This window comes from Nilaparvata lugens, chromosome X (assembly GCF_014356525.2).
Source record: "Nilaparvata lugens isolate BPH chromosome X, ASM1435652v1, whole genome shotgun sequence".
Taxonomy (NCBI): Eukaryota; Metazoa; Arthropoda; class Insecta; order Hemiptera; family Delphacidae; genus Nilaparvata; species Nilaparvata lugens.
The window spans coordinates 90,272,865-90,288,187 of NC_052518.1; the positions used below are offsets into that span (position 1 = coordinate 90,272,865).

Sequence of the window (15,323 nt, forward strand, 5' to 3'; positions counted from 1 at the left end):
GGCTCTACCGTTTACTGATCATGATGCCGTGATGATATTGGTTTTTATAAATAAAACCATTTAGGGTAATAGATAACATTATTTTGTTTTATTTCTTCAGTTTTATTTTTCATTGAGTATTGTTCCAACGACAGTGCACTTGTCGAATGTAAATTATAATTTTAAATGTAATTTTCATAACCTAATATTTCTATGTTTCAGACGACCTCTAAAAAGCTTGGGAAAGATTTAAAAACTATTGAAATAAGTGAGAAAAAACAGCTAAAAAAAGCAAAGCACTTGTTCTCAGAAGTACTGAAAAAGCGTGATCTCCAGGTAACTTTTAGATGACAATTTGAGTTTATGCATTCATATTTGTCAAATTTCTTCTTGTGTATATGTATTCATTATTCATCAAACTATGCCAAACATCTGGATTGTTTTCAATTTTAGTTACAGTTACAAGTTTTAATGTAAAACGACCCATTCTAAAATTTTAATTTCTTCATAGATTTTTTAAATTCTATTAAACTTCTCAACTAAATTATCTAGAATGTAAACACCACTCCATGATGGTACTGGGTGTTAATAGGACTACACTAAATTAATTGGAATCACACTTGCAGGACTCAGAGTTCAAAACTGTCTAATTATGAAGACTACAACAAAGATTTTACGGATAATTAAAATACTTTACATTGATCCTGAATTGAAGGACCCTACATACAGAGTGGGGCAGAGCCGATTGACGAGTTTGGAAGGGTTATAATTAATGAACCGTTTATTTTAGAAAAAAACCTTTAATGGGTTCAATTCAGTTTGAAACTTAGTTCTTATTGTTCTTCTTCTTCTTCTTTGGCTGTGCCTTATCCCATTTAAATGGGGTCGGCATTCCTTCCTCTTAGTCTGCCTCTCCACAAAGCCCTATCCAATGCTTCCTCTCTCCTCCAACCACTCTCCCGCAAGTCAGCCGCTATTCTATCTCCCCACCCCATCCTAGGTCTACCTCGTCCTCTCACACCATCCAAAACCAAATCCTGCACTCTTCGTCCAACATAATCCTCTTCCCGTCGCTGTACATGCCCAAACCACCTCATCCTTGTTTCCTACATTTTCTTTCCCAGTGGTCCAACTTTTACAGTGCCTCTGATCAATTCATTTCTTATTTTATCTCTTCTTGTAACCCCACACATCCATCTTAACATTCTCATCTCAGTCACTTCCATCTTTCGTTCCTGTTTCTTTGAAGTGGGCCATGTTTCTGTTCCATACAGCATAGCTGGCCTCACAACTGATCTATACACTTTTCCCTTCATTTGACAATTCACTCTCTTATCACAAAGAACACCACTCATTTTTCTCCAGTTCATCCATCCACCCATTATTGTTTCAAGGTGTGTGGGCGATCTTTGAAAACTTTATTTTTGAGGTAACCCCCCTTAGAAAAAGATCACATATGCTTAAATCGGGTAAGCGTGCTGGCCATAGTTTTTTTTTAGAATGGCAACATCACCGTCAATGTCATCTCCCAGCGTTATTTGACAAGGTTACAAACGTTTCTGCGGCCCAAATCGGAAGAACTTGCTGAGGAACATGGCTTTAGCAGGGTGAAGCTACAGCCCACACAGGGCGCATTTCAATGAATGTGTTGAGACAAATGTTTCCAGGGCGGCTTATCTCACTAAGGTTGGACTTGAGGTGGCCGGCACGCTCACCCGATTTAAGCATATGTGATTTTTCCTATTGTGTTACCTCAAAAATAAAGTTTTCAAAGATCGCCCACACACCGTGGAAGAACTAAAGAAACGAATCAGAGAAGAGATCCATGCCTTCCAATCGCAGAGTGCCAAAATGCGTTTTAAAACTTCAAAAATACGCTACACTAGTGTATTGCTGCTGATGACCGCCATTTAACTGATATAATTTTCAAAAATTAACAATAAAAAACACATTTCAAACTGAATTGAACCCATTAAAGAATGTTTTCCAAGTTGAACGGTTCATTACTCTTCCAAACTCGTCAATCGGCTCTGCCCCACCATGTATCAGCAGTTATTCCAACGTAGTTATTATGTAGTTATTTCAACGGAAATAAATAAACCATTTCCCACAAAATGACTGAAATAACACATTCAATAGTATGGTTATTTATACTATTAGTGTTACAGCTTATTCAACACTTTTGTTTTTGTGTTATTCTAGGGAACGTTTGGCTTGGATAATAACAATAAAATTCTCAAAATGCACGTTGTGCGGGGGAAAGAGAAAGGAACGGAGAGGAAAGGAGAAATATCGTCACTCTCTGGAGGGGAGAAATCCTTTGCCACGATTGCTTTCATCATAGCTGTGTGGGAATCAATGACTGTTCCTTTTTTCGTTATGGACGAATTCGATGTTTTTACTGTGAGTATATTCATTAATATTCTCCTTGTGAAAACCACAACTTTGAATTATCATAAATTATCCCAGTTCAAACTTTTTACAGGTTTTACATACTGAACTTGAAATTAAACGATCATAGAAACTGGTCACTTATGTCTATAGCTTTGAGTCGTTGTCCGTTGATGAGTTTGTTTGTGGGTCATTTACAGATCAAGCTTGACTCAAAATGACACACACCTTCGTCCTTTTTGACGATATAACAGGATAACATTGGAAGTTCAAAAGGGGAAAAAATACTGACTTATCATCCAACTGACTGCGGATTTGTATTTGTAAGATATTATAACTCAAACTAACTGCCCTTTATGCGCCGACATGTGATGCCTTTAGCTGCATTGGATCTTAATTCAGTCCAGTCGATATAGATATGAAAAAGAGGATGTTCCTGCAATATTAGTACTTCACGTAACAAGTCCGGTAACGATAATTTACCGCATAAGTATGATTGTTTCTGCCCGAAACGTAGTTGAGGGCAGAATTATCATACGAATGCGGTAAATACGTTACCGTACAATATTTTTTGTCATACTTATCTGAGAAAGAATAATATTGCTGAGAAACAGAAATCATTACCTGCTGCTGCTCGAGCTACTATATTCTATAAACATGACCTAGCCCGTAGCGCCTAGTTCATAACAGACAGACAGACAGACCCTTCGAGCTCAAATAAAATAAAGGCCTAAATTATAAGATTTCAGATGAGTTCTTATAACTTGAATCTCCTTAAATGAGTTCTTTAATTATTTGAGTTAGTATATTAATTATTACTCAGATGCTATTAGGACTCAGTAGAGTCCTCCAACATACTCGACTGTAAAGAGAACATATTTATGATCTCTTTACAGTATAGTATGTTGTAATGAAAATCACATGTTTTCTTGTTTTGCAAACAGCTGTTTACCGGCTTGATTTGATGCATGGAAAACAGTTGCAATTGAGTAAATATGACAAAAAATATATTGTAGTTCTGATTTTCTAATATATTGTTGGGATGAAGAGAAGTCCAGAACCAATATTATTGTTGTATGCAAAATTTTCTTGTGATAGTGAATGGGAAAATCGGGGAAAATTCCCCGCTATCTCACCACTGTACTGCACTGTAACTCTGATCAGCTGTGTTCAGACATCTGCATTTCAACTAGAATGAGTAGCTATTATCTGCTCCCTCATTCTAACCTAAAATTTCGTTTGTTTATTTACGATTATTCAACATGCGCAAACAAGAACTAATCTTAACGGATTCAACTGCTCTGAACCAACAGTAATAGATAAGTCTAAACGTGTGCTACTGGAACAGTCTCACCAATCAAATGGAATTCCAGTATTGATAAATCAAAAACGTTGTTCGATTCTAGCCTAATGAATAGCCACCGCTACTTCAAATGTAAATTCAAATATCAATCCAAAATGTAACACCACATGTAAAGTTTGTTCGAATAAATTATTGGAGATTTCCCACTTCAACAGTTTATGTATTATAGAATTTTTCATGTCGGGAAATTAACTCTTATTTTTTTAAGACTGTTCGGTGCACTTTTTTATTATTTAAATTGGTTAATCTTTTTCAATAAAATTGTTAAGATTGTTATAAGAGAGAGAAAAAGTGACAACTGAAATTTTTAAGTGGTCTAATAAGCGAGTTAAGGGTTGTTGAAGTGCTAACTTTCCAGATTCCGTTTTCTTTCCAGATCATAAACGGTTTCGACTATATTATTAGAGCTTCTCTTAAAAAATAAAAAAATGTATCTTTCCAAACTAAACCATCTAATTCCCCATATCGTTCATAAATGAAAAAGTAACATTTTTTGTAAATTCGATAACTTGTTTATTTTGGCATTAATCGCGAAAAGACGCATATTAGAACAAAGCCAATGATGTACTGAATGTATTAAAAAACCTCCAATGGAAAATCCGAAACCGTTTATGATCTGGAAAGAAATGGGAGTTTAGCATTCAACAACCCATAACTCGCTTATTAGACCGCTTTAAAATTTCAGTTGCCACTTTTATAATTATATTGAAAAAGATTATCCAATATAAATAAAAATAAAAAGGTGTAGCGAACAGCCTTAATAACGCAACCTCATATTCCCATTTCAACAGTTTAGGGATTATAGAATTTCTCATGTCGAGAAACTAGCTCTTGTTGTTTTTAATAATGCAATCTGATATTGGTCTTTGTTTCACAGGACGTGATTACCAGGAATACTATCTTGAAAATGCTGCTCGAATACGCTTCGCAAAGCTCAGCTCAATTCATCTTCCTTACGCCACATGACCTGAGCCGCATTGAAACAAGTCGGTCGGACGTTTCAGTGCACAGGTTAGTGATAATGTCATATTTTTCTAGTTTGACTTTTTTTTATAATGTTGTAAGGAATTCTACAGTTCTGAAAGATCCATAGTATTAATCAAAAGCGTAACAGTCAATGGCCAAACTGTGTTTATATAGTAACTGTAAAATGAACCAGTAAAATCGGTAATATCGCATCTATCCTTCATATGGATTGCTATCCAAATTTGATATGATAGATTTGATACATAGAAAAAAAAGTGATCAAAGCAGCAAAGTTTAGCCTGGATATTATAGAACTGAAAGAAATAAGTTAGAGTGGATTAGGAAGGATACATAAGAAAGATTTCAGTTTACTATACAGTGGTTCAGAAGACAGATCTGGATTGAGTGGAACAGGCTTGATATGATAAACCATATGTTTTCGTTGTCATTGATTCATTCATAAATATCAAATGTTGTTGATCCGTTACTAGTAGAAAGTCATGTTCAATTTTATTTGATTAAAGCTCTACAAATGAAGAGTTTACTTATTTCAATTTAATCAAATAAAATGACGACAAAGAAAAAGACAAAAACGATTGAAAACCGTAACTACGAAGAAGATAAGATGGAATCACATATTGACAAGTTTCTCAAGCCAAAGGAATTATCTATCGACCCAGATTCGCCTACGGCAGAGAGAGAGTGGAAACATTGGAAAAAAACGTTCGAAAATTTCTTAGAAGGAACGACAACCAAAGACAAAATGAAAATATTGGTAAACTTCTTATCACCTGCTTTATACGAAATTGTGGAAAGCTATACTTCATATGAAGAAACTATATCCATGTTGGAAGATATGTTCGTTAAACCAAAGAACGAAATTTATGCACGATACTGCCTTGCTAATGCAAAACAACAAATAGGTGAGTCCATTAATCACTACTATTCTGAACTAAAAAGATTAAGCTTATCATGTAACTTCACTAGAGTGTCAGCCGAAGAAAACAAAAACGAGCATATTAGAGATGCTCTTGTTTCAGGGTTATGTTCTATTGAAATTAAAGAGAAACTTTTTCAACAAGGAGATTTGAGTCTACAAGAAACCGTTTCCCAAGCACGTGTTCTTGAATCCGCAAAAACATATGCCGACTCCTTTAAAAGTACTTGTTATACAAACTCTGTTGAAGAAAATAAAAACATAAGCTTGAGTGAATCTTTCTCAGATGTTAATGCTGTAACCCAAAATCGACAGGCAATTGTAGAGAAATCCGTTCAATGCCAACGTTGCGGATATAAAAAACACTCAAATTCTCAAGAATGTCCTGCAATAGGAAAGACTTGTCATAAATGTTCCCGAATTGGACAATGTAAATTTTCAAAAAAATCATTGAAGTTCCTTGGGTATGAGATAAAACATGGAGAAATTAAACCTGACCCAGAACGCCTTGCACCACTCATGAACTTTCCACCCCCAAGAAATGCTAAAGAAATGAAACGACTCATGGGATTACTGGCTCATTACTCCCGATGGATTAAAAACTTTTCTCAAAAGATTCACCCCCTTGTCCACATACAGAAATTCCCTCTATCTCAAGATCAGATGGAAACTTTGGAATTGTTGAAAAATGAAATTGCTTTCGCGGTACTGCTCTTTGTTGATGAAAATGTACCATTCATAATTGAGACAGATGCATCAGATTTTGCAATTGGTGCAACATTAACACAAAACTCTCGACCAGTAGCCTTTTTCTCACGAACTTTGTCCCAAAGTGAAACCAGGCATTCAGCTGTTGAGAAAGAAGCCTATGCCATTGTGGAGTCTATAAGAAAATGGAGACACTATTTACTACGAAAACAATTCACTTTGATCACTGACCAAAAATCAGTCACATTCATGTTTGGCACTCAACACAATAGAAAAATAAAAAATGAAAAGATACAAAGGTGGCGCCTAGAATTATCTGAATACAAATTCAACATAGTCTACAGACCTGGAAAAGAAAATGCACCAGCTGATGCACTCTCTCGTATATGTATTACAGCTGGTTGTTCAACATTGAACTCAGCTTTGGCAAAATACCATGATGAACTTTGTCACCCTGGTGTAACTCGTTTCTACCACTGGCTCAGAATGAAAAATCTCCCCTATACTGTAGATGATGTAAGGAAAATTTGCTCCAATTGTGCAATTTGCTCTGAAATAAAACCACAGTATATGAAGACAAAAGGAAATCTCATAAAGGCAACAAAACCTTTTGAACGAATTAATATGGACTTCAAAGGACCCGTACAATCAAAAACAAGAAATAAATACCTACTGGTGATGGTTGATGAGTACTCAAGATTCCCTTTTGTATTTCCTTGTCCAGACATGACTGCGAGAACAGTCATAAATTGCCTGGTCTCATTAATATCAATGTTTGGCCTTCCAAGCTATATTCACACAGACAGAGGAACATCCTTCATGTCAACTGAGTTGAAGAGCTTTCTTGGCTCAAAAGGGATAGCAACTAGTAGATCAACGCCTTACAATCCGAGAGGGAATGGTCAAGTAGAGCGATATAATGGAATTATATGGAAAGCAATAACACTAGCTCTAAGATCACGAGGACTTGATTCAAATCGATGGGAGGAAGTGTTGCCTGATGCACTTCACTCTATTCGATCTCTTTTGTGTACTACAACAAATTGCACCCCTCATGAACGAATGTTCCTACACATGAGATCCTCAACAAATGGACAGTCACTACCATCTTGGCTAATGAGCCCAGGACCAGTTTGGCTGAAGAAAATGAACCGAAATTCAAAGCAAGATTCATCAGTAGAAGAAGTTGAATTGATTGAGGCAAACCCAGAGTATGCTCACATTCGTCGCCCTGATGGACAAGAGTCCACTGTGTCGCTCCGTCATCTTGCCCCTAAGATAACACGAAAATCTAGCCGGGTAGAATGATATGATAAACCATATGTTTTCGTTGTCATTGATTCATTCATAAATATCAAATGTTGTTGATCCGTTACTAGTAGAAAGTCATGTTCAATTTTATTTGATTAAAGCTCTACAAATGAAGAGTTTACTTATTTCAAGGCTTTATGGTGAATGGAAAAGCATAAATGATAGGCTGTGTCCCTTGAGACTGAAAGGGTTTACATAGAAGAACAAGGCAAGCAATAGCAAAGAGCAGCTTTGAAAAACAAGATGAACTATTCTAAACTTGCTGAACACCTCTTTCACAAAAAACACATTTTCAATTCAGACACCAATACTCAAATTTTATATATAGGCAAAAAAGGAAAATATGAAATCTTTGAACGTATTTATTCCAATCACTTTCATATAACCTATAACTGTTCAAGTTATGTATAACTTGTGATTGCCACTTTGTCTAATAAAAATGAATTTTGTTTGTAATTTTACACAAAAATCACATTTATATAAAAGTAATAGCGCATTTGAAACTGGCAATCTAAGATTAAGGAAATATTCCCTAAATTCCCGTCCCTGGGAATGTTTTCGGGGATTTCATGAATTTTGGGATTATTTCTCTTAAATTGCCTGGGCATATTCTCTTGATCTTGATTAAATTTCCCGTAATTTTAAATCACATAAGACCGGTTGCATAAAAGCCGGTTAAATTTTAATCGTGATTAAATTTACAAGAACTAATCAGAGAAGGCTATTTAAAAAAAAATGCTTCTCTGATTGGTTATTGATCATGATTAAAATTTAACCGGCTTTTTTGCAACCGGCACTTAGTAGAATTTCAAATGCGCTATTGCTTTCATAAAAACTGTATAGCATTAAAGATTTAAAATGTTTTAATTTTAATTACAGGATCAGCAGCCCGAGGGCCTGAGTATCGATGACCTACAATTTTAGCTTAAGTGACTGAGATGACTAGATAGATCTTTGTAAGACAAATCGATTGATGTAAAAGTATAACTCCAAACCTAAAAATTTATCACCCACTGCCTTTTTGCTAAGGAGGGCAGTATATTGTACAATATTGTGATATACATGTACTATATTAGGCTACATGAGAACTCGGAACTCAGAACTAGATCTTGTTAAGACGAATACATTGATGAATAAGTACAACTCCAACCTTAAACATTTATCACTTGCTGCCTTTTTGCTAAGAAGGACAGTATATTGTACAATATTGTAATATACATGTACAATATTAGACTACATAAGAACTCTGAACTCAGAACTAGATCTTGTTAAGAGGAATAGATTGATGAATTGTTTTAATGAACTGTTTTCATGTTTTTGACAATAAATTATTTATTTAATTAGTATAACTCCAACCTTAAACATTTATCACTTGCTGCCTTTTTGCTAAGAAGGACAGTATATTGTACAATATTGTAATATACATGTACAATATTAGACTACATAAGAACTCTGAACTCAGAACTAGATCTTGTTAAGACTAATAGATTGATGAATTAGTATAACTCCAACCTTAAACATTTACCATGAATTCACAAAATGCTGTAAAATGTAGGTGTATGTGATGTATTTAAAAAATTTTAATTCTACTGTATTTTGAAGATCTAAGTTTACCGATAACATAAGCTATTATGTAAATTTTCACGAGGAGGCTTGATCAAGCATATTTAAGAATATAAAGTGGAGATAATGAATTAAAAACAACAACATTTTTGGAAGTACAACACTTCTTGCATTCACACTTCAATCAGATGAGGTTATTATTAACTTTTCTTCAATAGTTAGTAGTTCAATGTTTCTTCTGTCAAAATTTTAAATTTTGTAGTTACAACTTGTGAGGAAGGAATTCCTTTTCGATGCAGAGAATTTATGTAGATTTATCTATGTGAAGCAATATTAATTTATCCACTTGCCATAGAAATCCTCAATAGCTAGAATAAATAATGCCTTCACTGTAGTTCTATTTTTGGGTAAATAAATCAACTTGCACAAAATAAATAGTTTTATTTTTTTAATAAATTAGGTCATTATATTATTTAGGATCAAAGAACGGGAGCCTTCCACCGCCTGTATTACATAAAGAAATTCTTGACTTATTTCTTTGAAGCAGGACCTTCATATTATTATTTCAAGTTTGCCCCCCATACCACTTCCAAAGGTGGTTCAACTTGTTATCAATCGCAGCTTATTTGGATTGGAAGTCAACATTGTCCCTGAATAATCAACTGATAATAAAAGGGGGCAATGCTTATGAAGCAGGATCTTGGAACAATCTGCAATCAGTGTCCTCTTTCATTTCGAATTGTTATTTTATTAAATCTTCATCACACTCAATCACTTTCAACGATTTCTCATTACTGTTTTCATCCCAACTTCCGGACGATGTGAATCTTTACTAGGGACTGAGTTGCTATAGTGAGGTCCACTTTATAATGGCAGTGAAGAAAGATAGGAGAACAACGTTGCCGATCGTTGTCTTGTCAATGTCTTCTATAAACGGTAGCTGATACAGGTTTATTGATGTAATATTAGTTCTGTGCCAATTCAATTTGAGCTGGAAAGATTAATTCTGGGTTGGACTCACTACGTTTAACTGAGTTGAATGAAATGCTTTGGATGTGACCAGCTTTAGTACCATAGCGGCTATATGGAAAAGCATCAATCTTAACCGTTGACTGTTCATTCTCGTTTAAAATAATCTATTTATTAAGCAAGAAATTATATTTTTCAATAATTTCATAATGAATTTTTATAATTAGGTTGGAATATTTTGTTAATTAATTATTAATTCTACATTGTTAAAAGACGATCTAGCAACAGAGCAAGCGAGAAAGAGATAGCGCTATCCGCGTTGTTGAATGATAGACAAGGATAGCAATGCCATTGCTAATCAAACACTGCCATTATAACGTGGACCTCACTATAGTAGCTGTTGGGCTGAGCGGACTGCCTGGCGGTGTCATGGGCTGGAGCTCGTCCTCCTCAGCAGACCGCCGACATCCTCGGGATTGACGAAGGCCACCAGCCACCACTACCCATGCGGAAGCAGTCAAACTGGTAGTTGAACAGCTGTTACGTGCGCCACTGGCCGTCCACCGACATGCACGCGTGCACGTTTCGGCCCACCATGTACACGTTGTGCAGGCGCACGCACTATTTGAAATTGAGCGCCCGTATTGCACGCACACCGGACGCTGCTTCTGACCTGCTCGAAAATGAGAACGTGCCACCTATTAGTGCTAGTCAAAACAAATATTGATAGCATCTAATTTGAAAGCTTGTACAGTTTATTCAAAAATGATAACCTCTTATAATGAAAGCTTGCTGAATGATCTAAAGATATATAAAGCATATATTATGATAAATATTTATTTAACAATAAATATTTAGAATATTGGAGTTGAAGATGAGGAAGTTTGAATACGGAGTATCATTTATAAAATCGAATTATTGTACCCTTTGAAATAAATAAAATAATAGATTAAGAAAACCAATTATAACAACTAGTTTCAGTGTTCACACCATCGTCAGGTTATAAAAATAAATTTCGAATAAATGATTTTATACACCAATATAAAATATTTGAATGTTATTGATTATTTAAATAAATTATTTTATTTGAAATTTATTATTATAACCTGACGATGGTGTGAACACTGAAACTAGTTGTTATAATTTGTATTCTTATTCTATTATTTTATTAATTTCAAAGGGTACTATAAATTATATTTCATGAATAAAAGAAAGTAGCCCTGAGTATATATATTCTTACACATGATTCTAGAAGAGCATCAAATAAATAGTTCTATATAACAATAAATTCAATCAATAAACCTATAAATTGATTTGTAATTTCTCTCTAGGACTACTTTTAAATATAAATCTGAGTACCCTTTTATCTGAGTACTCAGATTTATATTTTCCGACTTGAAAAGTAGAATTTCATCAAGACTTGATAATGGCATTATATAATAATAATAATGAGAATAAATCATTTTATTTGTACACGGTATAACCATACAAATGAGTTGAGTATAACAAATTCTAACAATGACTAAATTAAACCACATGAACAAAATGTTCGGCAATAGATCAAACTAATAACAAGATCCAATTATAAATTTGCATACAACCACGAACAATGAAAGTACCCACATTACAATCAATAAACAATATTACTATGAATTGCTTACATTCAACAAGCTCACATTAAAAGGTACAAGGTAATTCCTAATCAATAGATTAAACACATTCAAATAACTCAGTAACTTAAATACATTAAACAAGTTCAACAAATCCACTAAATTCAAAAAACTTAACAATCTCAGTTAACTTAACTAATTCAATATTAGTTAACAGACTTCACTTTCAATAAAAAGAACCTACTCAATTAACAATAACCATTTTAAAATATTTCCATCGAAAAGAATCGTTATTGATCATGTTGCCCTAACGATTTCAGAGACCATAGTATCCCTCCTAGCCAGTGCCTTAGTAGTATATTGATAAACATGTTCAATTTTCTCAACATTAAAATTAGATAATAAAAGCATTATTTGATCAACGTTCTGAACTATGTTATGAACATGAGGCGCAATTTATTGAATCCTGAGGTCTTCTTCATAAGCGGGACAAATAAGAAGAAAATGCAGAATTGTTTCTAAGTGTGATTCACAAGCAGGGCATATTTTCTGTGGGTCAACTTGATACATGTTACCATTAATTTGAATGAATGTACTTTTTGCCGATAATCTCAATTGTGTTACGCATCTAATCATTCGAATTGGCAGCTGAAAAGTAAGCTGTTCTCCCAGTACCGAATCAGGATTGAACATTCTATACAAAGGAGACATTTGAGAATAATTGTCAGACCTACATCCATCATCCTCCCCGAATACGCTTCCAGGATTCTATTTCTGTTATTCAGCAGATCCACTACATCAAATCCATATTCCGTCCATAAATCTCGAAACCGAACAGTTTCTAACTCCCTCATATAAAACGTCCAATTACCTTCGAAGTTTGTTTTTAATAGAAGACGATAACACACATGAGGGTACCTATAGAATCTGCCATGTTTACAACTTTGATCAACCATGACAGGCATCTTTTAAAGACATTTGGCTTGAGCTTCGGCCTACCAGTCTCCAATGTGACACTCCAACTGGGCGTCGACCGGATCAGCAGCAGCAGACGTTTCAACAAGAATAACTGTGCTTTCTCTATTGCTTCTTCATAACCCAAACCCCAAACCTGTGAACCATATATGCAGGATGGAATGACAACGATATCAAACAACTTCATCTTTTCTATCCATTTCTCTGATCTGACTCTAGATAGAACATTAATCGCCTCTGTTGATTCCGCTTTAGCCCTACTTATTGATCGTCTTAACATCTCTGTATATCTTCCTGAAGATTGAAATATAACTCCTAAATAATAATACACATTTCTATTTTTTCCTCCCCGAGCTTGAAACTGGATTTATGCCATTTGCTTAATCGACCTCTATGGAAATCAGTATTTTGGTTTTGTTAGCATTCACCTTGAGACCTACTACTGCAGTATTGGTCCAAACATTTCAATTAATTTCGCACGTCTGAAATGCTATCAGCCAGAATGACTATGTCATCGGCGTATTGCAGCATTAACACATCATTGTCGCCGTCAAGATTCAGGCCATGCAATCCTCTCTCTCTAAAAACGACTCTATACCTGATGTGTAGAGGGCAAAGAGGAGGGGTTGGCAGGGTCTCCCTGCAACACGCCTTTAGTCATTGCTATTGGCTCAGAATAAACCCCTTTGGACCTATTTTCAAGTACTAAAGTCAAGTTACAATACAGGTTTTGAAAGATGTTAATAATTCTCCTACTTATGCCAAGTGCTCTCAATTTTTGCCAAAGGCGATCATGAGGGACGGAGTCGAACGCGGATTCATAATCAATGAAAATTGCGTATACTTTCCTTTTTTTAAATTGCATATAATATTTAACTATTATTGTGTCCAGTACAAAAATATTGTCAACGCATGAACGGCCTTTACGAAATCCCGACTGACTCTCCTCCATCATTCCGCACTCATCCGCCCACAGTGCCAATCTGTCTGTTATTATGCCGGTGAAAAGTTTGAGGATACAATTCGCAATAGTTATACTTCTGTAGTTCTTGGGATCCAGTTTACAGCCCTTCTTAAACAGCAAGAATATTTTAAGCGTTGACCAATTTGTTGAAATTTCACCCGTCTCTAATATTGAATTGAAAAGGTGAATCATCAACTCTTTTCCTTCGAAAGCTAAAAATTTGAAAAATTCGTATGAAATCATATCCAAGCACCGGGCACTCCCATTCTTTAGCCTTCTCAGTTTATTCTCCAACTCTAACAAATCTACTGTATCAATAAGTGGATGTCTTACATCGAAGAATATACAATTCTTTCCAATAGTAGTTGGTTCATATTTCTCTTTAAAAAATCTCGCCCATTCCTCTAAGTTAATGTGGTTAAATTCTGCATTCTTTTTCCCCCTGACCAGCCGTACCGTTCCCCAGAATTCTTTCGCGTTTGTAACATTTTTAAACTTTTGTCTTATATGATCATTGAATTCTTTCTTTTTCTGTTCTACTGTACTCTTGTACAACATTTTACAGCTCATGAAATGATTTAGTGCGCTTACATCTTGAGTTCTACTTTTATAATTTCTGTATGCTTTGCGTAACTCCCTCTTCAATTCATTACAATGCCTATCGTACCATGGCTTATTTCTGAACTCGGTGACTCTTACAACATTTTCCATCATGCCTAGAGAATCTGCTTTTTCTATGATACCCTTTATTATCTAATTGTCAGCCAAACTCTGAACATTTTCCTAATGGCATTATATAGCCGAAACATGCCGTGACAAAATAACTTTAAAAAGGGTACTCATATTTATATTTTTATTTATACATACAAATTAAATTATTTTCCAAGTAAACGAATTCTAAATAGCCTATACCTGTATTAAATTATTTTATAAATCTATAAAACAGCTTTAAATAAATACAAGAGAATGCAATCAATTCTATACATTAGAAGCATTACACTTGTGCACATGTGCCAGTTGAATAGAGGCGATGCACACTAATGACGAATAAACAATCAAAGATACACCAATATAAAATATTTGAATTTTTATGATTATTTAATAATAATCTTTATTATTATTAACAATCACTCACAGCTGATGATGTGTGAGTGCGCCACACACGAAAGCATGCTCCTGTGAAATGATAATTTTTATTAGAGTAAAATAGATTTTTGACAATATCTCAAGTCTCTTCAACTTCGATTATTTATTTCGAATAACTTCATAGCCATGAAACTTGCAGTAGTTATGAGTACGATTGAAAATATGTGTATAATGCGATCTACACAATTACGCTTCTGGTATTACAAAGAAATTGATATGAGGAGATATATTATTAAAACAATTTTTGAACAAATACATTCTCTTCAATTTTCAGTTTTTATTGGTTAAATATTCATGATCTGTAAACAATGTATAAGGTTGTTGACTCGAATGAGTAGAATATAGTTTGCCGTATTTATATTTTAAAACTCTTAGTATTTTTTGTTAATCTACCATTATATTCTATACTAGCAAGTAATCCGTGATCCGCAAGGGTCTAAT

At 34.5% G+C, this 15,323-nt stretch overlaps 2 protein-coding genes across 3 annotated transcripts in view; one reads left to right on the plus strand and one right to left on the minus strand.

The window, feature by feature from the left end:
• The window catches only part of LOC111062074 (structural maintenance of chromosomes protein 6), a 32,817-nt gene extending 23,800 nt beyond the window's left edge, over positions 1-9,017 (plus strand). The window contains exons 16-19 of the mRNA XM_039442646.1: positions 202-315; positions 2,182-2,382; positions 4,611-4,744; positions 8,535-9,017. Coding sequence (XP_039298580.1) covers positions 202-315; positions 2,182-2,382; positions 4,611-4,744; positions 8,535-8,556 — 471 coding nt within the window. The 3' untranslated portion in view covers positions 8,557-9,017. The remainder of the gene's footprint in view (positions 1-201; positions 316-2,181; positions 2,383-4,610; positions 4,745-8,534) is intronic.
• A 1,441-nt stretch (positions 9,018-10,458) lies between these two features.
• LOC120354818 overlaps positions 10,459-15,323 on the minus strand; it is a 76,490-nt gene continuing 71,625 nt past the window's right edge. For both annotated transcript variants that reach the window (XR_005573216.1, XR_005573213.1), the window contains one exon: positions 10,459-10,860. The gene's annotated coding sequence lies outside the window, so the exon portion shown is untranslated. The remainder of the gene's footprint in view (positions 10,861-15,323) is intronic.